General features: G+C 32.9%; 1 protein-coding gene and 1 long non-coding RNA gene across 4 annotated transcripts; one reads left to right on the forward strand and one right to left on the reverse strand.

Moving 5' to 3' along the window:
* Window positions 1-2,014: 2,014 nt before the first annotated feature.
* Window positions 2,015-10,490, forward strand: LOC121257911 (sec14 cytosolic factor). The gene is made up of 6 exons (XM_041159181.1): window positions 2,015-2,375; window positions 2,447-2,702; window positions 5,922-5,958; window positions 8,583-8,700; window positions 9,211-9,321; window positions 10,344-10,490. The coding sequence occupies exons 1-6, from the start codon at window positions 2,304-2,306 to the stop codon at window positions 10,479-10,481; spliced, it is 732 nt and encodes a 243-aa protein (XP_041015115.1). The 5' UTR covers window positions 2,015-2,303; the 3' UTR covers window positions 10,482-10,490.
* Window positions 10,491-13,466: 2,976 nt separating this feature from the next.
* Window positions 13,467-18,016, reverse strand: LOC121257912. 3 transcript variants are annotated; one of them, XR_005939293.1, is made up of 4 exons: window positions 17,985-18,016; window positions 17,793-17,857; window positions 13,728-14,014; window positions 13,467-13,630 (listed from the first exon to the last, which is right to left on the reverse strand). It is a non-coding gene; the product is annotated as an uncharacterized LOC121257912 (long non-coding RNA). The 3 variants fall into 3 exon arrangements; XR_005939292.1 differs by having other exon boundaries at window positions 13,728-14,017; XR_005939294.1 differs by lacking the exon at window positions 17,793-17,857.
* Window positions 18,017-26,341: the final 8,325 nt, after the last annotated feature.

Here is a 26,341-nt window from a genome sequence, read left to right on the forward strand (position 1 = left end):
TACCTTTAGTATAATTGTACTTTTTAGAAAGATATTTTTTTAATATTTAAAAAAATGTACAAATTTATTAATAATCACTTTCTTAGTGATTATGTTTTGTTCTGAGACTTGATTGTTAACCGCAACCCAAAGCAGTTCTGACTTGGACTTCGCTTTTCCTTATTTTCTTGGATTTTATGGCCTACTAGTTATATGATTCTATTGAGCCTGCTAGATATAGGATCCTTTTTGTTCTCCATGCTCAATACTTGAGGTTTTACAGTCCGTTTTCGCACTTGAAGAGTGACCTTCAACAACTCAGGGCGCCCTGGCGTTAGAATATGCCATAAAGTGACAATCAATCAAGCATTTAATTTAAGAGTAGTGCTAAATACAAGTTTAAGGTTTGCAAGTTTTGTATAAGTTTGTTAGTTTAAGAGTAATGCCAGAAATAAATTCTGAATTTTAAAATAGATATTTTCAATCATATTTTTTAGAAAGACTTACATATTAGATTAATTTTCTTAATTTAATGAGAATTTTGGGCATTCATAATGGGACTGTAAGACTATCGGTCTGAATCGGATCGATAGTCTTATTAGTCGGTCTCGAGGTGTAGTTTTTTTAACCAAACCAGATCGAAAGTGACTGAATGTATATATATTTTAAATATTATATATAATTTATTATTTTATATAGTAGTTGTTTAAGTTTGTATAATTTTCATTCAAGGAACCACTATTGACCATATATACAATAAAATTATTTAATATTCATTAAACATATATAAAATATTAAAGAGATCACTTAATTTTAATTTTATTAATTTAATTAATTTTTTGTATTAATTTTTCTGTAAAAAAATAAAAGAAATATGTATAGACCGAATCGAACTGATAGCTAATGATCTGATATGATAAAAATGATGGACCGAAATTTTCGATCCTTAACCCTAGACCGGATCGATTACATCCTAAGAGTATCCTCATTGGCTTGACCAAACACATCTTCAAAATTTAGCTAATATCACAATTTTTTTACATTTGCTTATTCTATTTAAATTCAATCCTAACATTGGATTAGTCATTCACTCTCTATATAATAAAAAAATATTATTAAATTAATAATTTTTTATTTAATTGATTTGTATCACATTTTATTATTCTAATAATTTAATATTAATAATAATTATATTCTAATTAAATTAATATTAAAAAAATCATATTTTCAAAAGTCATTTAATGCTAATAACAAAAAATATTTGATTAAATTCATCTAACATTCTATCTAAATTTTTTAATTACAAACTAAATAATATTTTTACTTTGAGTGAGAAATTAATATTTTTAATATTTACTTGGAGTGAGAAATTAATATTTTAATATTTAATGAATCAATTGTAATTCGCTATTTTGACCAACCATTTAACATAAGTCTATCTTATTTTAGATATTTTTAATATTAATTATATAAATTTTAACTAATTTTTCCTTTGGCTCAATATGAATGTTCTAATTAAGATAAGTTGAAATAGACCGTAGAACGATAGTCAATAAAATTTAATAAGAGTAATAATTCAAGATTTGGGGACTTGCAACCTGCAAGTGCATTGAAAAAAGATGAGTCATTTTTCAAAAAAAAAAAAAAAAAAGTCATATTTGCATGTAAACTATTTTCGTTAATTTGATGGGAAGTACAAGTTGATGGAGAGAAGTTACTTTCAATAGCAGCGGTCCGCTGGAGCTCTCATTAGTTAGTGGATTTTTTGTAAGTTTTTATTTTTTTATATGTAATTTTTTAATATTTTTTTAAAAAATTATAATATTATTAAAAAATATTTTCTTAATTATTAAATTAAAAAATAATCCCAACGGAGTCCGGGAGGAGTAATATTTTCCTTCAATAGCAGTACGAGGCATGACGAAGCTACTTCCAGTTGGGGTGGGGGCACCTCTGCTGTCTCTGTCACTCCTCCCAACTTGTTTTCTCTTATCTTTGTTTTTTTTTTTGTTACAATTTTCCGAGTCTGTCTCCTTTTTTATGGTCTCTTCTTTCACTCCAATCGATGTTCCGTTTTGTCAACGCAACTCCAATTTCCCTGCCAAATGTTCCACTTGCTTCGAAGCCTCCCCTAAGAAAAGTCCCCTTCTCTCTCTCTCTCTCTCTCTCTCTCTCTACGGAATTTCCAAGCTTGAACCAGCTCCACAAATTTTCGAATTTCGAGTCGAAGTACCTTCACTTCTTCTCATTCTTATCGAAATTAATCATCTTTTAATCTCAAAACAAGGGAAAGTTTGAAAACTGTTATCTTCTCTAGATCCCACATGGAGAAAAACCAAGAAATTGCACTGACCCAGATGAGGAAATCAGTCGAGAAGCTCGGGTCATCCACAGAGGTAGACTGATCTTTATCTTTGCCACACAATGCACCATGTATTCGTTTCGCTTTAAGTGTTTCTTTCTGCAGGGATATGGGGAGCCAACGCTCACGAGGTTCTTGATTGCAAGGTCGATGGATCCAGACAAAGCGGCGAAGATGTTTGTTCAGTGGCTGAAGTGGAGGGCTGCAATGGTGCCCAACGGCTTCATTTCCGAATCCGAAGTTCAAGATGAACTGGAACCCAGAAAGATATATCTACAGAGTTTATCAAAGGATGGATACCCGGTGATGGTTGTCAAAGCAAGCAAGCATTTCCCTTCTAAGGATCAAGTCCAATTTAAGAGTAATTAGCTAAAGCGTACTTTTTTTTTTTGTTATAATTCTTGAAATTTAGTTCATATTTTATTTTAGTTACTTTGATTTCTGTTTAGCTATTGCATTGATGCCTGTTGGTCTAAATTTTCCAATCCATGGGCCATCATTTAGATGCTTTATTAGAGAAAGGTTCCAGCAGAATAGCTAGATGTCAGTTTGACAGATTGGACTGTAGCACTTGGTTTGGCGTCCTAGACTCATGGAACCACATTGGCCTTTAATTTTTATTGTGGTGTGCGTTGGTCTTTCAATATATAAATAATTCTGCCTGCGGTCCTTAGGCTCTGGTGGGCTCTAGATAAAACTCCAAAAGGCAAGTTTGTTTCTGTGGTCATAGTCATCGTAGTCATTAGAGCCTCTTCCCATATAATGTTATAAATAAAGGGAAATGCTAGTTGTCCTGAGGATGGATTCCGATATAATTTTTTTTTTTACGTAGTAATTAAGGAAGTAGTAATTAAGGAAGTATTTTTTAATGATGTTGTAATTTTTTTTTAAATATTTAAAGGTATAAAAAAATGAATGAAAAAATTAAAAAAAAAAAAGGCCAAATAGCCTTATCGGTAGATTTTGTTGGGCTACACTCTCGGTGGGTGTAGCACGACTCATAAATAAAGGGAAAAGAATCCTTCCAAAAGGTATGAGGAATAATCTAAACTGATATTCAATGATATTAAGATGATGAAAAGATTGGTCTAATAATTTTAATGTGTTGTGGGTCTAATATTATCTCCCAATCCATAGGCATATACGACTTATTGTCAGTATGCATGTGTTACTTTCTCTTTCGTATTCTTATATTGTCTTTGTTTATTTATATATTTATTTAAGATCTTCACGTGGACTACTCACATTTATGTGTCAATTACACAAGCCTTCCACAAAGTTCCGGAAATTTTCAAAAGACATAAATTTATCCTCACGTGGTCAACTATCTCACCATATTTTATTAAGTTAAATTTATAAAATAAAAAATAATATAGCTACTTAGATGACTAAAATTAATATTATAAAATAAAAATAATATATCAAGTTTCTATTCTCAATTTAAAATTAGTAGTCTTTTAGGTTTTTGTAGTGCGACTTTTTTCTTTCTTTTCTCAATTTATTCCCTTTTAATTTTATATGCTATATAAATAGCTTTTAGTGACTCTTTTAGGTCTTGTTTGGTTACACAGATGAGATGAGATGAGAAATCTATAAATAGTAGAGAGATAGTTTGTGAATAGTAGTGAAATAGTTTGAGTTAAGATATTTTATAAGGTTTTGGGAAAGGAGAGAGAAAAAGTCGAATAAAAATATTATAAAGTTAAAATATTGTTAAGATATAATTTTTTAATATAATTTTTTTTTTTGGAATTTGAAAAAGTTGATTTTTTATTTTTTATTTATTTAGAAGTTTGAGAAAGTTATAATGATTAGGTAATGATTAGATGAAAAAGTTGAAAATTTGAAATTGAGAAGTGTTTGATGATAATTGGATGTTGAGATGAGATGAGATAGATTGAGACCATCTGTAAAACCAAATGGGGGTCTTAGGTGTCGTTTGGGTTTCTCATCATCAACATAGAATCAAAGGGGAATGAGGTGATATAATATCAAGTTGCTGAACCAAAATTCTATAAATCCAAATACTATCATTGAGGTTATTTCAAAGTAGCTGTTTATTGTATTTTGTTTCAAGGTATGCTAACTTAGTTACATAGAATATTTTCATTTAATAAAATAATTGATCTTGTGTATTGATTTCTCTACACTCTTTAAATAGAGGCTTGATAAGCCTCCATGCTCTAAAAAGGATCAAATAGTTTTTTATTAGCACGGTTGATAGGTTTACAACTAATTTTGATACATTTCCAAACACCTTTTTTCGTAACTATCTCATTCTTGTCTTTGGTCTTCCACATCATGCTTCAAGGAATCATGCTCTCTCTCTCTCTCTCTCTCACACACACACACACACACACACACAATGGCTTTCAGGCTTTTTACATTGAAATGAGTTATTTTCTATTTTTTTCTTGTCCTCTATCAATACGGTTAGTAACCATTATCTGAGATTACTTTGGATGGAAATTTAATATTGAAAAAAAGAGTATTCTGATAGTTTTTACGATGAGGGTGCCTAAGGGTATTATACTATTAAATAGATCCATGTACCATAATTTTTCATTTGTTTAAGGACTAATGTATTGCTACTTATATAAAAAAAAAAAAAATCCATATATTTTTTGAAGATGACAATGACATAATCTAGAATATTCATTTCAATACCTTGTTTTGAATCTTGAGTTTGATAACCTGTGTTGGTAGAACAGTCTCCTGAGGCTCTAGCTCAAGAACCGGAGTCTTGGATCCTGCAACTATCGCTGCATATGGTTATGGGTGATTATGTGCATAATGTGTAGTTATATAAAAGGGAAAATAACCTGAATTTGCATAATGTACAAGGCTACGTTATTCCAATATCCGATTTACGTGCATGAGAAATCATTTTCTACTTTGTTCCTGAGAATGATGCTTCTATCTCATTTATCAACCACTTATCATTGTTCAAGGAAGTAATCATAGCCAGTAAAATTCTTTTAATAAGCATTCTTTCATTACCTGTATCACATACAACAATGTTTTTTTCATTGACTTGCTATGAAATGGGTCAAATTCAACTCACATGATGTGAGGCTAGGTAAAAAGGGATAACCATGTCTTTCAGTTGTCGTAGTTTTGGAAACTTCCTCTCTATGTCTATTACAGGACCCTCCGCCCTCTCTCCAATATCAAATGAGTAATAGCCAATTCTTAGTTTACCAACTTGGACATATTGATCAAAAAGTTATTAAATCAGCTATGCAAATCATGAGTTAGGATAACTTTAATAGTTGATCAAATCAGCTCTGCTAGTGACGTGTCCAGTTATTTAATAGTTGATAAAACTTAAAAATTAATCCACATGGAATGAAGTCATGAACATCACAAACAATGTATTCTCCTGTGTTTACATTATTTTGAAGATTTCTCTGCTTCCCCATCCATATTCTCTGTATACATGTATAGTTTAAAACATGTTCGAGTGATGGGAAGAAAAATACATCGCTGGAAAACTGCTTACAGTTCAAATATTGATGGGATGAACTTGTACTTCAGTAATGATAATACTTGATTCACTCTTTTTTACCCCTTGGTACAGAATTCGTGGTTCATCTGCTGGACAAAACGATTGCAAGGTACCACTCCACTTCTTTCACAGTGATACTTTTTTATATTTCAGTGGAAAGGGTAGCATCTGAAAGTGGACCCATTAGGAAATATGATTTTAGGTAGCTTGGTTTTTCCAATTGATAATTTATACACACATTCTATGGGCTTGGAACTCTAAACTTCATCTTGGACCCATTGAGTTAGGATGTGTACCATCTGAGCTAGAGTTTGTTGGCAATAGCATGGCTAATGCTTATGAGCATGATTGCAATTTAAGGCCACTTGTTAAAAGTATTCATATCTTTTATTGCAATTAAATTGAAAGTAATGGTAACAAGGAAGTAGAGAGTTACACATGGTGTAAATGCTCGTTTGATGAGGACATGCCACTAACTTTTGAGGATTGTGAACAGATGACAAAAGATCTTAAAATTTTCTTATTCAACACATGGTTTATTTGGGCAACCGTTGTAGATTTTAATTGGAAGTTTTCATGATTTTCTCATTCTTTTTTCTATCTCAAATTAGTGTTCCTCTTATATACATCTTGTGTACATGGGTTATGCCTTTATTGTTCTCTAATGTTAAAATTTTCTGTTACTTATATAAAAAAAGTGCCTCTTAAGTGTCATTGTCAATTGAGCTAGGCATGTCTTAGATGCGTCTAAATACGCTCTAAGACATAAACTTTAGGTTTGCTCAAGAGGCAACACAAGACAGGTTGTGCTTTTTCTTAGCAGAAAATTTATGAGCTTGTATTAACCTTGTTTGGATTCAAAAACCATCTCAACTCATTTCATCTTATCATTTAATCATTACAACTTTTCCAAACTTTCAAACAAAATATAATAAACAATTCAATTTTTTCAAATTTCAAAACAAAAATAATGTTAAAAAATTATATTCAAACAATATTTTATTCAACTTTCAACTCTCATCCCATCTCATCTCAACTCAACTTACTATCCAAACCTCTCTAGAACAACGATATTTTTATTTATTTATTTTTTTAAATCTAGAATTAGGGGTGATACTCACATGTGCAGGGAGGGGTGGGCCCTTCCCAGCACCCCACCTTGCACCATGCGGGGTAGGGGTTTTCAACCCTGCCCTAGTGCCAGGGGTGGGATCGAAACCACATCCCGCCCCCCGCTCAAGCCATGATCCATTGGGTCTAAAGATTATTTTTTGGTCTAAAAAAATTTTTTGGACCCAAATTATAATATAATTTAATTTAAATTTATAAATATAAAAGGAATATAAACTAATTAGAGTTGTATTTTGTATTGTCTTGGCCTCCTATTAAGTCCCACATTGCTTAAATATTACTATTGTATTGCCTTGGCCTCCTATATAAAGGTTGGCCTAGAAGGCCAAGGCAATCCAGTAACTTGAATACAACTTCAAGTTTTCAACAAATTGTATATATCTATATATAATATATTTATTTAATAAATATTTACATAAATATTTAAATTTAATTTTTATATACAGGGGAGGTGGCTGGGGGTGGGGTAGCTGGGGGCCGGCCCCCGCTGCCCACCCCTATCTAGAATGAGGATCTATTTACCGGAGTTAAAACATTTTCTTAGTTTTGGCTCTCCCCTAGCACCAATTCTTGCTGTCCAAATGTGTAATATTGGCAAGTCCAAATAGTCAGGTTCATGTTAGTTTTTTTTTTTTGGATAAGTACGATAAATTTTGTTGATAATCAAGAAAAAGAAGCATAATAAGCATTATCAAGGTACACAGTGAATTTACTTTGAATACGTATAATGAGAGGGAAAAGAATTCAAAAACTCCTGAATAGTAAAATTAGGAAGACAAAGTTGGGGTTGCAATCCAAAGAGAGAGGGAAAAGGTTCCTATTAGTATTTATGTCCTTCAAACTTTAGAGTTGTATAGGAAACAAATTTTGGATGGGCGACTTAGAATGGTAGTGAAATTTGTGAATGAGTTGACGGGCTATCAAATTGTTCTAGAGGTAAAAATCAGGGGTAGGATTGAGCTAAAATGAATCTGCATGCTTGTGCGTGGGCGTGTGCAACTGTGTGTGTGGGTTTATTCGAAGTATTCCAGTGGTGTAACTCGGTGTGTGTGTGTGTGTGAGAGAGAGAGAGAGAGAGAGAGAGAGGAGGGAGAGAGACTTATATGATCAGTTTTTATCTAAAAGACCATTTACCTGCTGTTACTCAATATTTTTAAAATCTTGTTCTTAGAATGTGAGATAGGTTAGTTTTAAGGGAGCTAGTGAGAGATTTTTTATGTAAGGTTGCTGATGTGTGTTCCTTTTCAAATACATCAGCTATATATCTTCCTGGTTCTGAACTTCCAATCTTTCTTTCACTCCCTGTGTTGTCTTTCTTGAGATCTCTTTCCGTCGGCTGATGAAAAACTGAAATTTCGAGGAGAGTAGCTTGTAGATAACTATTGTATTTTGAGCCTAGGTTGGATCTATCTAAAATGATTTTTATATCCTTGCTTCCAAAAATATCTAGGTAATTTGTTAAGCTTTGTTGTGTTTAGATGGGCATAAATTTTCGCTTAGTGCAGCTGTTTTTTATATGGCCTTATTATTTCATATACTTTTTACCTTTTCCACAGATAGGACGGAAGCACTTCATGTGGTATCTGTTTTTGCTTGTTTCAGTTCCTTCAAAGATAGAGAAATTGGAAATGAAAAGTTGATTGGCATTCTTGACCTACAGCATATAACTTATAGAAACATTGATGCTAGAGGATTAATCACCGGATTTCAATTTTTACAGGTGATTGGAATTTCTTTTATGAGTTTAAACTTTTATATGCGGCAAGAGAAAAATTGCAAAGAATTTGTTCAAGCTTTTGTTGATTTTTTTTCTTTTCTCATTTAAACCTTCACCTTTCTATCACAGATCTAGATATGTCTTTATTCTTCCATTCTGCATAAGCATATTGTCATATCCTGTTACTTTTCTCCAGAAGTTGCTCTTCTTGCACTTTTTTCTTTTCACATTATCATGTCTTGTTTACCACCTCCAAAAAGTAGACTATCTTGGCCATAATTTTTTACGACCTCCTTGTGCTAAGCCATTACTGCCTCAAGTTTTCAATGGTTGCATCCATAATGGGAAGTATGGGTTAAATGCACCTGGTCCCTTGAGGGCATCAACCTTCTTCTTTTAAATAAGCAAGGAGATTACCTTTCAAAAGATTAAACCATATTTAGATAATATGTGATACAACTTCAATGCATTTTTTGTTGATATTTGTGCTACCCTAAATTTCTCATTTTGTAGGCTTACTACCCTGAACGTTTAGCAAAGTGCTTCATTCTACACATGCCACGATTCTTTGTTAGTGTTTGGAGATTGGTTTCTGGATTCCTTGAGAAGGCTACACTGGAAAAGGTACGCCCAAAATATAAGAATCCTCCTTATGTCTGATTTGCCCAATCATTTACATGCTTATATGTACTGTAAGCTGATGTCTTGTAAAAATATGCAAGTAAATGACATGTGGCAATATGTCCGGAAAAACGATGCCAATTTCCTGATTGAATAAAATGTGAATTTTCTTAATCCATGCATTTAATCGTGCATAAAATTTATGGAAAGATAACATTATCTCAACTTTGACTTGATCCTTTTACTCGAAATCTTTGTTTTAAATTGCCGGAATCTCTCTTATGTTCCAAAATTTTCTAAAAGACGGGATATTGTTGACCAAATGCTAGATCTAATCGGTTCATAGTTTTGTGGATCATTTGTGAGCCTAATTATCTTAATTTTTATAAACTATTCAGCCAATTTTGTCATGTCTAGAGTTCATGTTTGATACACTTATTGGTTCTCACAATTATATGTTGATTTATTAATATGAAGACAGTCGTTGCCCACGAAGATAGATGTTACAGCTCTGTTACTGTACAATGAGGCTCAAGTGCAAGTCTAAATGAAATGTTCATGCAAATAGTTTTTCTCATCTAAATTGAAAAAAGGACAATACTTTCATTTTACAAAAAGAAATTCTGATTCATTCTAGGAACTTGCATCAACTCATATGGGGCTACAATTCGTATGAGAAAAAAGCTACTATGCCCACTTTTTCTTACCGCTTTATTTGACTGCTTGGAAATATTTATTTTTATTTTTACTTAATGATTGAGAAAATGATTTTAAGTGTATTGGTGTATTTTTTTTTATTTTTTTAAAATATTACAAAAATATGAATAGAAAAATGAAAAAAAAAGTTGCAAAAGCAACTAGCGGTAACAATGAGCGGTGCTACTTAGGCGGCACGGTAGCACCGCTCTTCGAATGAAGTTGGATATTATGACCTGTGTTTTTCAGTTTATGAAAGCCAGAAAATTACTAAGGTTTAGTTTGTTTTCAGCTTTATAAATTGGCTGAGTTCTGGAATAATTCTGCAGATTGTGATTGTGACCAATGAAGACGAAAGGCAATATTTCATGAACGAAGTGGGTGAGGAAGTTTTGCCAGAAGAATATGGCGGGAAAGCAAAACAAGTAGCACTTCAGGATGTTGAACTTGCCCCTTTGGACCGTTGATTCCACTAATAACAGATGCAGATGGCTGCTATAACATCCTTACTCTTCCTAATACCATGCTAAATAATACTACTGTTGACACTTACTGGGGGCCAGATTATGCCCTGTTTCCTTGCAACCAAGATAGCAAGACCAAGCTTCGGAGTACAAACAATTAATTATTTGAACAATATGGTCAAAAAATATAATTTCAGATATAAATTAAAAATCTTATTCCTTGAAATACAAACACCCAAATCCGAGTTGACTCTGTTGTTTTTATTTTTATTTTTTTTATTATTATTTATTTTTTTTGGGGGTTATTGGATAGAAAAACTCTGATACATATTTGTTTTCCGAACCATTTTTCGGATTTTAGCGGAGGTTACGATATTTGTTTTTTCAAGTGTTTGGAGGCTATGGAACTCAATTTCTATCCCTCAAAATGGCGTCAGTTCGATGTTGTGATTCCTCATGTTCCTCGCGCATGTAAATAATAGTCGCTGGCCAGAAAACCGGTCAGAGCGGTGGTGGAGCCTGAGCCCTGAGCGTAGGAGACTCTCAATGAGGGGTGTCGGTTTTATTTGTTTTCACAATTTATCTCATTATATCTTGAATAATGCTACTCATTATTTTAACTTCTATTATTTTTTCATTATCTTATGATGTGGTATTAAATGATTGGAAATTATTTATTTCATTTCACTCGTGAACCTATCATATAATGTCACATAATGGGATGATAGAAGGATGATGGGAGTTAGGATGATGAATATATTTTTTCTTTTATCTTATCTAATCAATATATTTTTTTTAAATTTTTTTTTATAGAAAATATAATAAATAATTTAATTTTTTAAATTTTAAAATAAAAATAATATTAAAAAAATATATTTTAACAATATTTTATTTAACTTTTAATTTTAATCTCAATTTATTTTATTTATAAAAATAAATGAGGCAATGTCAATAACAACAACAAAAAACTGCATGGCAGAATTGGTAAGCTTGTCGATACCTACTTAGGAGTATTGAGCTTCATGAATAGCGTGGAAACCTAAGAGGGGTTGAAAGTGGGTAGCTTTACGCTGCGTTTGAATGTTAAACTGAGTTGAATTGAGTTGATAAAATATTATTTGAATATTATTTTTTAATATTATTATTATTTTAAAATTTGAAAAAGTTAAATTGTTTATTATATTTTATGTTGACATTTGAAAAAATTATAATGATGAATTGAGATAAATTGAGATGAATTGAGAGGAGTTTAAATTCCAAACCTACCCTTAATTTGACAATACTACTAAGGCGCTCTTTATGAATCCAAATAAGGCACAAAATAAAATAATATCTCAAATAGGTAATATTTCTAACATATTTCAATTCGCTTCAATTAATTAGCTCTCTTCGTTCATTTTTGTAGTCAGTAATGCTACATGTGGTTATAATTGAAGGGGCTAAGTAGCATTTTTCATGGTCTAAATATTGGCCATACACTAACAATTTCACAGCTCAAATATTTTTTTTTAATAAGTAAAAATATTATATATATATATATATAAAAAGGAGTAACTAAATACACTGATGTATACAAGAGAACACCTTGCCCATAATAGAAAACCCTTAATAACTCAAAATTCATAGTTCAAATATGTGACCAAAAAGGGGTAAAACCTAACATTCTCAACTAACTTTGGTTCCTATGCCCTACTCAAGCAGAACATGTCAATTAACTGGTCCGGTTCGGTTCAATTTTAGAAAAAATTTAGGATTGAACTGGTATGTACCGGTTTTGTATTTTTGAAAACCGATTATGCGCCGGTTACACTCCTAAACCAATACTTCCGATTTTATCAATTCAGGTCCGATTCGGTCCGATTTTTCGATTTTAATAAAGATGCAATTTGTCATAAAAAAATCTGTTTATAAAAAAAAAAAAAATTGCTTTAAAAAAATATATTTTATTAAAAAACTGTTATTAAAAAACTGTTTATAAAAATCAGTTTTATAGAAAAATCTGTTATGTAAATGCAATAAAAAATCTGTTTTATAGAAAATGAAATAGAAAAAATCTGCTTTATAGAAAATGAAATAAAAAATATCTGCTATAAATACTATAAAAACTGAAATGAAAAATCTGCAATAAAAAAAAATACTAATAGTAGACTATATCATTGATAGTGATAGTATTAGTATTACTATATCATTATTTCATATATAATAAAAATTTTAATTAATATACATTATATACTAATATATATTAGTATTACTAATTTACTAATATACTTTTTTTTTAATTTACTAATATACTTATCAAAAGGAATATATTGAGAATTTATTAGTCCATAAAATGTTATTAATATATATATTTTATATTTAAAGTATATAATCAAATAAATGTTCATATTTAAGATTAAAATTTTATGTTATAAATTATAATAACATTATCTTATATATAATTATAATTTATTTTATTATATATATTATATATAATATTAAAAAAAATAATTTAAAATATATAATATATCGAACCGATCCGGTCCTAAAAAGCGTAGAATTGGAACTAGACCAGTATTGACTGGTTTTGGAACTAAGAGAACTGGTCCCAGACCAGACTAGCCCAAAACTAGACTGGTTCAACAGTCCAGACCGGTTTTTTGGTTTATTTGTACACACCTACATGTGGTTTATTTGTACACCCCTAAATGTCATGATTTTGGCAATCTCCAAAGGCAATCCTACAAGTATACTGTCATTTGTTTACCATGGAATGCCACGTCTGCGAGCATTCACATTCACAACAACCAATTATCCAAAAATTCTTATCTAAACAAACACTTGCCCTTCGGGACAATAATTTAAGAGGAAAAGAAACATAAAGAAATAAAAAAAACATAAAGAAACATAAGGAACCCAAATTGGGTAGTTATACAAATAACTTAATGTAAGTACTGAATAGAGAAAACTACAGATTTAATAAAAAAAACTCTTGTGATTCTTCAAGTGTTAACTCTTATAAAACACAAAATACAACATAGTTAGATGACCCTTGAGAGTTAGTTTAGTGTTATTACCCTGGTAACACCAATCGTGTCCTGATGCGACAACAGAGACTATTGGGTTAGATTATCTCTTGTGTTTGTAGCATCAGATGACTTTGACAGAGACTGCTGCAAAATACATATATATATATATATATATAATATGGTAAGTGTAACAAACTATATAAATATAAATATCAACTAGAGTAATAATCACAATTAATACCTGATTTCTTTTATTTCTCACTTTACATTTATTAACCGCTTTTTCCACTATAGACACTTTACACTTTGATGGTGGCCTCCCTTTGCTTCTTACCACCAAGGGGTTGTTCACTTTACTACTTCCATCTTTAGTGCTTCCACATGACATCTAGTCAGACGCATCTATAGAATTATGGGTTAGGTCATTGCAACTACTTAGTGTGTTACCTGTACGAGCATGGTCAAGTCTTAACTTTGCTAATTGACCCATTAGCCTCTTGCAACTCTCCTTAATCTCTAAAGCATCTTCTGCTATGTCACAAAATGCCTTTGTTAGCATATCATACATACTAACTTTTGAGTTCGACCCTCAATCGTCATACATACTCTTGACGAGAGTATAGTTCTGTTTCAAATCTTTTCTCCACTGATTAACAATGTATTTTGAGGGCAATGTGCTCTTATCAAACATGGTCAGCACATACAACGCATGTCTACATAATATGCCCCTAAATTCAAACATTTTACAATTACAAGTAATAGCAAAGTCATCATTATCAATGTATGTAACCGAGAAATTAATTCGCTTAATGAATCCATCACAAACCTTGACTTCATCGGATACTCTATAAGTTTGCATAACCCCTTCACAACTAACCAAATTTGGACGCAATATATAATCCCCTAAACTTATCTTGAACCTCTTTGAATTTTGTATTCGTGTGAAGTGATTGAAATTGTTTCTCAATTTCATAATGAGTTATGCATGGGAACTGTGTATGAAAGGAATTGAAATCGGCTAGAGTCTCATTCTCAACTTTCCTTTCTAAGTGCATTATCATATTGCTCAACAAATTGCTTCAAGGAAGTTTTTGAGTTAGCGTAATCGTCGAAAAAACATTCATACTCTCACTTTTTTGTGTAGTTGAATTTGATGAGAATGCAAAGTGTCGTATTTTTCTCCTTTAATGTTTAGTATTTTATACTTATTTGGTGTGTAAATGTACTCATTATTCTTATATTTTCATTTAGGAAGCAAATGGAGTCGTTTAATGCAAAATGAAGTTAATTGGGCGGTTCTGGACAGTTTTGACACTTCTTCATAATCTGGGCATAACTCTCTCATCTGAGCTCTAATTAATATGATTCAAGATGCTATGGAACTCCAAGACAAAGATATAAAACTTTCATGTTTCGAGTTTTGAAAGATACTGGCTGCATAAAGGTCAAAATCAGGCATGAAGTTGACGCACCTGCACTGCTGACGTTTCAGAACGTTCGGCCTTATCGTGCAATTCAAATATGTGATTTAATTGCAGATGTTTTGGAGATCTGGTGCACGAACGTTACAGCTGTAAAATACTACTTTCCTAGTTATATTAGGACTATATTTTATTTTTAATAATTCCCTTAATTAAATCAGATTTGGATATGGTTATTTGAGGATAATGTTTATGATATTTTAGGAGATTTGGGAGGATTCTTAAAAGGAGGCATGAACGTGTAAAAGAAAAAAATCATCATACTAGGGCATCTCTCTCCCCTCTTCTCTAACTCCTCCTCCCAGTTTTCATGATGGTTTTGTGTGGCTAAACTTTCATAATTGGTCGAAAGAAATGGAAATCTTGGAATTAATAAAACTGTGAGATCTGATTTGTTTTTAGTGTTCAATTTATGCTTTGATTATCGAATGTTTTTTTATGCATATTTTCATGATTGTCTCGTTTAATTACTAGGAGGCCTACTATTTTATTATTCGTTGCAATCTATTGCTAGATTAGACATCAACTCCGTAATTGTTTGATCCCTCTAATTTGTGAAGCAACTAGGATTTGATGATTTGCTGCGTCAGAAATTATTAAATCTTATAAAGAACGCTCGACGAAATTAAATGCAATCGTTTGTGCTTGTATTGTTTAGCTTCATCGATCTCTCTAATTCTTAAGGCGGCTACTAGATTAAACCTTTAGCGCTTGTTTTGGGTTGTTTAGTAGTTAGGGTTAATTATATCGCTTGTTTTCTAATTAATTGCGACTAAGGAGAGATAGGAAAATAATTCAACGGTGAATATTCAAAGTACGAATTAATATATATTTGCATCGATGATCAATTGTAAAATTTCGATGGTGGATGTTGACTTAGACCAATGTTTGTTCTTTTGATTGATTTCGATACTTTAATTTGAATTGTTTCTTAGTTGTTCTTTTTAAAATTGTTTTTGTTATACTCAAACCCCCCATCCTTGTTCACATAGCATAAAACTAGGCTAAATACTCTCCGTGGAAACGATCTTTACTTGCACTACTACAGGTATTTTTAGGAATATAGGTTTTATTTTTGGTTGCCTACGACAGCACACCAACGTCCCGGCCCAAAATGTATTTTTAACATATGCATGTACCCACATATGCATCTTATCGTACAACAATTTTAGCCAAACATTATCATGCAAATTGTAAGTGTCTAGCAGTGTTTCCCGACTGTCTTTGAAGTCAGTTGTTGTCAAATAGTCATAAACACAATTTTGTATCCTACTCTCGATTGATTCATAATGTGAATGTGATCCAAATTTTTCTGGCAAATTTTTAAGAATGTGCTACAGACAAAATTGATGCTGTGATCTGGAAAGACTGCAGTAATGGAAATTTGCATTTCCTTATCTTAATCTGTTATTCTTGCCGAAGGAGCTTGACCTTCCATGGAAGTCAACTAGGATTGAAATAACCATAGAAAGGTGTCCACATTTTCACTTGATATTAAACCACAACTAAAAAGAATTGATTGACCATGGTGATTCACCCCTACCAAAGGAGCAAATGACATCTTATACTTGCTGGTCAAGTACTTTGTGTCGAATGTTATCACATTTCTAAAATATTATAAGCAGCCTAACTTCGGGTATTTGCTCAAAAGACATTCCTTAAACGACTCACCATCCAAATCCATGATATAATAAAAACAATCATTTTTTTTTTGTTGCATTCTAACAAGATACTTTCGAATAGCTTCGGTACCACCTTCACCAAGCCGTAGTTGTCTCACCTTATCAAGATAATTTCGACAATTGTTTTATCCAAATGTTAGGTTCTCATAACCACGGGCTTTATCTATGAAAGACGTGAAACTTTTACTTCCCTTTATACCAGCACTATCTCTTACATCCAATTGCTTGTTTACGTCCATCTTCCTATTACATCTAAAAAATCTTACTTTTTCCGAACTTAATACATGTGTGTGTTCAAGTATAACTGTAGAAAGTGTATACCTTCTATCGAGAGAAAGAGTTGCATTGATTTTTGCCTTATATCCAAATCTCTCGATTGGTCTTAGCTGTGCCTTGATGTACACACGCGAGAGTAATGTACCTTAATTTTCTCTCACCTCCAGGTCTAGAACTTCTTTTTGACACACCAAACCCTTGATTTTTAGCATAATTTGTATAATATGTTTGAACAAAAGATGCGAAGGTCATTCCGAACTTTGGTTCTTCGACCACTTCTTGTGTCCCAACATTAGCACCACGGCTCTCATTATCGGTGCATGGATCATTTGAATTAACCAAATATTATAAATACCATATATCTTACAATGCATAATCATCAAATATGCATAAATAAAAAATGAGACAGCAAATTTCAATTTTTACTACTAACATCTACTACTCAAAGCCTCCATGACAACATATTTAGAAATTCAACCAGCAATTGACCCAATCGTTAACACACCTAGACTAGCAATCAATATATATATATATATATATATATATTATAGATGATTTCATATTTTACTATTTTAAAGATTTAAAATGTTCACACCATTAACGTAGAAATTGGGCTTCTTTCATTATGTCTACTTAGCAAGTCAATCCCGAGCAAATCTCATTATGATAGTAAAAGGTCTCATTGTCTCAATGACATCTTTCTAATACTATATAGACTCCTTAATTCATTATAAACAATTTCTTTCATGTTGGTATCATACTATTTTTCTTTGTTCTACAACATGTTCTTAGTTGAAAAAAGTTAGATTACTTTTCTCTAAAAGCACTGACAAAGGAAATACATTAGGAAGGAAATACAGAGAGCACCAAAACAAAGGGATCGCCTGAAACAAAGAGCACTGAAACACGGGGAGTAATGAAACAAAGACCATCTGCAACAAAAAACACCAAAACAAAGGGATTAATTGAAATAGACAACAATGACAAAGAAAGTAGGTGAAAACTGGAACACCCAAATCCATGCCAGACGATATTTGAAACTATAAGATTTGCACTCACTAGAAGAAATCTGTATGCACAGTAGATGAAATCCACACCAAATGATGAAATTAGTTTGCAACCTGATGAAATCCACATCCACACAAAAATATGTTTACACGTTAGGGTTTTCGTCCCTACAGGAAATAATCGGCTAGAGGAAAGGACTTATCTTTCTTTCTTTTATCATTTTCTTTAAGAGTAATGACGCGTCAGTGTGTGCCGGGAACCGAGTATTTGGTTCGTATGGGCAGCAACTCTCCTTATAATTTTACTTCCAAGACTCATTTTGTCATTTATATTTTGAAATTCAAATTTTGAATTGTAAGTTTTGAATTGTAAGTTTCATGATTTTTAGCATATTAACAATTAACACGTGGAAAACTCAATTTTTTGTAAGTTTTTCAAGTATATTTAGCATTTTACTTTATTCTAGCTTACTAGGAAAATAATTTACCTACGTAGAGATTATTACCTTGTCAAACGAAGTCTAAAGTAAAGGATTTTCCTATATAAGAGCCAATGTAAGTTGAATGGATTGATAAGCAAAATTATTATTATTCTTTAAGAATTATTCTCTATGGAATCCCTAGAAGTAGCCATCTTATTTATTTATGTTAAAAGATCGGTCCTAATTATTTTATTTCTGATACTTAAAGTTTGTACGCCGTTTCAAACTTGTTATGTAGTCCTCCTCTATGGAAAAGAAAGCTATAAAAATATAGAGGTCCCCCAAATCATGATTTCTCACCCAATCCATTGCGGGGCAATAATCATGGTAGGTTACCAAATTGAAAGAATGAGGAGTACTGAACCCGAGGGTTCACAAACAATTTAATCTCCTTTATTAAACAAGCCAAACTTATAATAACTTAAGAGAGGTTTGTATTCACAACTCATCTCACTTCTATTCATTACTATTCATCAACTTTAACTTACAAATCTCACTACTATTCACAATCTATCTCAACTCATCTTCGAATCCAAATGACACTAATTTCATCTAGTAAATAATGTAAACAGCTTGTATGAGCACGATGACTCATATAACTTCTTATTTATTAGTTTTATAGTATCCTTGTTTACTATACTATGAAAACATCTTAAATATTTAAAAATATAATAGAGATGTTCCTAGATGAAATGAGAATGTTGTTTAAATCCATATAAACACAAGTTTTAGAGCATGTTTGGGTAATGAGATGAAATGAGAATTTAGTGAATAGTAGTGAAATTATTTATAAATGGTAGTTAAATAGTTTGAGTTAAGATTTATTATTAGGTTTTGAAAAATGAGAGAGAAAAAATTGAAGAAAAATATTATAAAGTTAAAATATTATTAAAACATAATTTTTGTTTTGAAATTTGAAAAAATTGTAATGTTCTTTTGTGTTTTATTTGGAAGTTTGAAAAAATTATAATGATTAGGTAATGAATAGATGAAAAATCTAAAAATTTGAAATTCAAAAGTATTTGTATGTAAGTGATGTTTGGAAAAAAAATTATAAGAAGTTTTGAGATGAGGTGAGACGAACTTTCCAAATAAACCCTAATATAGAATGAATAGTCACGAACCCAAGCAATGTACGTATAAACAAATAAAATTACATTTGTATCAAATCAATAATAATTCATCAAGTTTTGTAGATAAAATTTGGTTAAACACTCATTGTGGTAAAGGTATCAGTGAGGACCTCACGGTGTGACTAGTTCTTGGCCACCCAGTCGAGTTTGTATGGGCCACCATGGGGTGGCCAGAACATGCCACTCTAGTGGTGATTGCAGTGGCAACTCATCATGGGTGTGCCATTCTATTTTTTAAAAAAGTAAAATGTAGCTTTCCCCTATAGAAAAGGAAAATGCTAGTTGAAAGGAAAATGCTAGTTGAGAGGTTATCAATCCAAACAATTTTTTTTTTCTTTCTTTTTTCCCTACTTCCCAGACCCTATATCCCCCCCCCCCCCCCCCCCCCCCCCCCCCCGACTTTCACTCTCATTCTACACTCGTGCACTGTCTAGATCTGTTGCCTCCCTCTCCATTTTCGACACCGGTAAGGTCTCGGTGTTAGGTTGATCGCGGTGACCAACGAAGGCCATTGGAGCCACCGTGCCCCTCCAAGCCGCTTAGCCCTCTTGCCATTCATGACATCGCATGAAATCGCTAGTAAGCTCTCCAACCCATCTCCCTTGTGCTCTCTCTCTCTCTCTCTCTCTCTCTCTCATATCCCCATTCATTGCTGTTTTCGTGTGCCACAAAGTCGATATGTCTCCCTCTTCAATTTATCCCTTTATATGTTCTCTCTCTGTAAGTGTCTTTCTCTCTCTGTAAGTGTCTTTCTCACTCTCTCTGGTTGTTGTTATGAACACAGTAGAACTCATTCTTAAAAACTGGCTTACAAGGAAAGGGTGCTCAGGGGCTTATAAACTACCAATCAATCCCATATTTAGTCGATGTGAGATCGTAACAACAACCACACTCCGCAGCCGACGTCCACGATGGTCCTGGTGGTCCCGACGCTCATATGGGTTGGCTGTGCGCTAGGTCTTTCCTAGTGCCGGATGAACACTGTTATGCCGGCATCACCCCCATGCTACATGACTGCAACTGTCGCAACATGGCCTTAGACATGGGGTGGCTCTTATACCATTTGTTATGAACTCACTAGGTAGAACTCACCCTTGAAAACTGGTTTACAAGGGAAGGGTACTTAGGGTCTTATAAACTGCCAACCAATCCCATACTTAGTCAATGTGAGATCGTAACAAAAAAGGGGAAGTGAGATAGAGGGTGGATCATTCTATCCAGTCTGTTGCTGTTTATGAAGATAAAATCTTTCATAAGTGGGCTTGAATTCAGCAGGCTTTTGAGAATAATATTCTATTCGATGAGTGTTGGGTGGTAAAGTTGAGTGACTGTGGGACTGACATAGACATGTTGTGTGTGAGGCCATCATATGTGAATCGGGAGGAAGACTTCTTCCTTATATTACATAACATCCTAGCAGAAATGGAAGAAGTCACAGAACTGCAACCAGTTCCCAATGCTCATGTCCCAATAATGAAATTCAAGTTTGATCATTGACCTTTCCTCCCAACTTAGAATTTTAGCGGATGAAAATTTAAGATCAATGCATGTGCAAATGGAGATGGAAAACAATTCTTATTTTGTTGCATCTAGACATAAGCTAAGTGCCTTCTTCTCTCTTAAATTCCGTTTTTCTTCTTGTCATCACCCTTTATTAGCATCTGCACTAGCAAAGATAATGCAAGACCAAGGAAATCAGGAAGTTTCTAGTAAAGATGAGAATGCAAGTGCAGTGTCTTCTTTTGAATTTGTGAAGAAGAAGAGAGAGAGGATTCCATGGATGAAGGTTAAGTCGAGTATTTGGATGTTTAGCTGATGCTAGAAAAGTGTTTGAGAAAAGGCCTCATAGATATGTGGGGTTATGGAATGTAATAATTCTACTTTACATACAAGGAAGGGACGTTGGAAAGAACTTGTCATTTTTGTTTTATATAAATAATTGGGAAGAAGTAAAACAAGAGAATGACACCCAAGTGCTCTTGAATATTTTACTAAGGTGAAAACTGAAAGGATTGACTATTCAGGGGCAATGCTTGTATGCAATGATTGTACATATTGGGTTCTCATATACTTTTGGGCATTACTTTTGCTTATTTAGTCCTTTCTAGAGACATGGTACCACTTGGATGATTCAAAGGCTCCTACTATACAAGAAGAGTTTGTACCATCTCCGAAGGCTGACATTATGTTTTATGCAAGGCAAGGTAAACCCTGGTTTTTGAGTATAAGCGATGCACACAAGCCATGCCTGAAACCAAACGTATTGAATACATATCCTAAGTTGGTTCTAGACAGAGTAGAAAAGGGCTAATTCCACAAGTGTTCTAACCTTGAAGACAAGGTTCTTCAATGGAGGGAGGTTGTTAGGAGCTTCGGAGTTGAGAGGAAAGGGAACTTGAAGTGTTATAACCCTCCATAGAAGTAAATCTGGTAGACTTGAAGTGAAGATAAAGACATTACGGTACGATGCCGTTTGAAGCTAGAAGAGAGATGATGCCGTTTGAAAGAATAAAATAGACGCTGCTTTTGGAGCTGTTATTTTCTTATGTGTTGTCTACAGTCATTTTATCATTTTGCATTTTCTGTTTGGGGTGGTTACGTTGAGTGTACTGGGGGAATTATAAAATGGGAAGTGAGGAAGAAGGTGGATCATTCTGGAACCTTGAAGATCTTGTTGATTTCCTAGAAGTTGGGGTACCTTGAATATCCTGTATTTTTAGCATATATGAATATTTGCTGATGGGAACCAAGGTGGGCCTAGTCTTAAATATCCTTTGCAACTTTCAGATGGGCCAATTACAAGGTCAAGAGCCAAGAAGATCAAGGAGGCAATGCAAAAATTAATACAATCCACTTGGGATAAGTTTAGCAAGAGCCCAATATTCAAGATGGGCTTGAAGAATGGAGATCAAGTTTTAATTCATTTGATAAGTTATAGTAGAGAGCAACAACATGACTTAAAAGCTTTGGGCACTTGAAGGCTGTTAACATGTTTGATTCATTTAAAGGACTTATTTTGTTAGTTTACAATAATTGAGTTTATTATGGGAAAGACTTAAGGGGACTATGCAAGGGCATGTTGGAAAAGTTATTATTTTATTGAACTAGGGTTAGGGTTAGTACTGTAGCCGAGTTACTGTAGCACCATACTGTAGCTGTGGCACTATTCACTCAGGGGTATTTTTGAAAGTTGGGGCTTGATTTTCCATCCATTGACTTGATTTTGGCTTTCTTGGGTGAGTTTTCAATTTGATTGTGAGTTCAAGGGATTTCATTCCCACGGGTTCATATCATTTGCAGTAGCTTTCATCTGTTTGTATTCATCCATTCCAACTCATTCTATTCAAATTGTAGGGGTTCATAATAGTTGTGCACAAAACCACAACCGCAGGTCGTTGGACACCACCAAGACGTTCTCTCTGTCTCTGTCTCTCTCCACTGTGAGTGCTTCCATCCTTGCACCCAAGCCAATTGTCACTGCCTCGCCACCAAGGGCACCTTGAACTCTTCTAGACATAACAACCTTAGTCTTGAATTCAAAAGGATCCACTGCAACGAGTTTTGGGTACGGTAACCTCGAACGTTAACCTTATAATCACCCTTTAACTTTTGTGAATTGTGCGAGTGGTGTGTTGTGTCTATTTGTATGCTATAAACTATAGATTAAGAGATTTCATGGCTGGTTGGTGTTCAGATGTGCCCTTATTTGCAAAGTTGTGAGCTGAGGATGGGGGTAACGATTGGATTGGTGTTCTAAATATGCAGGCCAGATTGGTGAGTGTGTTTATAAAGTTGGATTTGTAACAGAGTTAAGCAAAGGTTAAAGCGGTTGGATGAAATAGTGGCAAAGTAGTATTTTGGGCATTTGGCTGGGATCATTCTAAACCTGAGGCACCATGTGCCACTGTTTTGATTGGTGGACTATTTGGTTGACTTGTTGGGGTCTACTTAACCTTCACTTAAAGCTTCCAACTGCTACTTCGGAGGGACAAGGGCTGCTATCTTCTTCTCTGATTCCGACCGATGATGCGGGGATCTACTAACCAATGCAAGCGGTATGGCTTTTGTATAAGGACTTCTCTGGGTGGATGACCAAGTGAGATTCTGCAGGTATTTCGCAAGAGTGTGGTATATAGTAATGGCATAAGAAGACGAATTTTTGCACTGGAAAAAAAGGTCAACCAAATTCTGCTATAAAATGGGCATTGGAAGAAGAGGTGATCATGATTCTCTACATGACACCGCATAGTAAACATTGGGTTTCCTGGGCAATCCCCTGAGCGACCATTCTATCTAGTGTACTAAGTCTCATTTTTTTTTTGTCAGCTAACTATGGTATCAAAGCGTGTCTGGGTACTTGACCCTTGAACCACACCACTCTATACCTTGGCACCTGCGTACTCCTATTCCGGATATCCTCCCATGCTCTACTGACTGCGAATGTACCATTGGGGGGCCCCAACCAAAACCGAAGAGAGGGAGGTTGACTACTTAGAAAGTTCTCCCAGTAATAGCCTTTCTCTTCTCTTTTATACTTCATAGTGTGGATCTTTAGTTTCGTATTTTACAATTTTGTTAGTTGGTTAGTTTTGTACGTGTACAAATTATTAATATGTTAGCGATATTTTTTGGATTAGGTTATGACTCTGCTACGGTTTGGGTTTCAGTCTTAGATAATACTCTGCAAAAGTCAGGTAAGCGGTACTTCTATGTTAGATTTTGCCTAAATGGACTAAGGTTGATTTTATAAAAAATGTGCATATTTTGTTATGTAAAACTTGAAAACAATTTCAGTCATTTTTTTGCATAACTCATTGTATCTGAATAAGAAAAAAAAAAAGATATTTTGTCATGACTAGGGTAGACATGAATATTTTTGGCACTTTATTTCTTAACTGTATAAAAAGAGTGAATATGAAATCTGAAAGTTTTATACATGATGATACGAATATGATCTGTATCTATTTTGTGCTCTGTTATGAAATGATATTGCATAAAAACTCTAAGGCATAAGATTTTGTTATGCTTTAAATTATGGTCCCGGCATGGGACATAATAGTGGTCTCCGGCCTCGCCATGGGATATAATAGTGGCATCCGTTTTAAGTGCATCCATCACCTTGGTGACGAAACAGTGATATATTCAGCTTGGTTAACCGAAGACATGCACAACCTTACCACGGGGGTAAACATGTCCTTTGCTTATGTTTATGATGATTATGCTTGTGCCTATGACCTTTTATATTTTATTATTGTAATGGAAAGTTTGTAAAAATACCACTATCATATTTTGAGAACTATCTGTTTCTACATTATGTAATTGACTCATGTTTACACACTAGTATAAGCTCGCTGCTTATTGAGTTGTTGATAAGTCACCCAATTATCTTTATTATTTTTTAGATGATTTGGATGTTTCAGCTGAGAATCAAGAATAGATAGTATGGATGTGATTAGTTGAGTGTAGTGGAATAAGTGTCAAAGGGTACTGGTGATTCGTTGAGAGATTTATTCACTTCTGAATTTATTGTTATTTTTAGTAGTATTTTTGGAATATTGATGACTTTTATCAAGACTTTGGGGATATTCTTTATTATCTATGTTGGAGAAATTATTGGATGTCTCTGTGGAGGAACATATACTTTGATTAGAGGAGTTTCATGTGTTAAAGAACTGCTTCCTGTGGTATTTGGAGTCGTATCTATATTGTTGGGATGTGATTCTAGGTGACTGGAACTTACTACCTATTTTTACGGGTACGGGACGTTACAGTATGTCTGCATAATTAGAAAGTCTTACTGCTTTGCATGACTTTTCTTAAGATGAAAAAATTGTAATGTGTAGATGGCAATTGGGATACCTGGTGGAGAAGTTATTAGTAGGTAACGAAGGATGGAAACCCCAACTTTACATAAAATTGAAACATTAAGTATGGAAGATACTCATTGCTTTAACAAAGTTGGCTTTTAATTTAACCACATTTACAATTAAAATGTCCGAATCCAACTTCTGGATTCTTTTGCCCATGTTTTTATGTTTCATGCATATACTGCATCTATTATAATGGAATTCTTTTAAGGTCCCCTACCTCATTCTCTTGTATTCTTAATTTTAAACTTGATGAAAATCCTTAGTTAAAAAAATAAAACAATTATCTTTATTTCTATTATGTGGCATTTTTGTCATTCAGTTCAAAATTTAAGTTACAATTCATCCCTAATTAAATAGATAAAAGAAAAAGGAAGTATATAACGTGATAGGTTGGATATAAAAAGTCTTGAAAAGAGTAAAATACGAAAATGGTACCTATTATTTTTATTATATTTTTTCTCAAATTTTCTAAGGTGCCCACTTGACTTATCAATTAAAAAAAAAGAAAATATTTGATTTACAAAAAGAACTTAGAAAATAGGCTAGATGTGGTTATGATATATCGGATTATCAATTATTTTTTATTATAAAATAAATTTAACTGATTATGTAAAATTATTTTAATTTATAAATTTTTTTATATAAAAAAAATATTTATAATTATGAATTATATAATTATCGTGTAATCATTTTAAAAAAATATATATAAAATTTACTAAAAAATTATTTTTTAATAATAAATTTAATATTTTTTTAATTTTTTAATAATAAATTTAATATTTTTTAAAAATAATTACGCAAATTTACAATAATTACGTGCAGAATTAATCATAACCAAAACCAAAATAAAAAAGATAAATAAATTACGATGAAGTTGTGGCGACAAGTTTGACTGTGGAATAGTTATAATTGGAAGAACAAATA

Source organism: Juglans microcarpa x Juglans regia, chromosome 3S (genome assembly GCF_004785595.1).
Source record: "Juglans microcarpa x Juglans regia isolate MS1-56 chromosome 3S, Jm3101_v1.0, whole genome shotgun sequence".
NCBI classification, from domain to species: domain Eukaryota; kingdom Viridiplantae; phylum Streptophyta; class Magnoliopsida; order Fagales; family Juglandaceae; genus Juglans; species Juglans microcarpa x Juglans regia.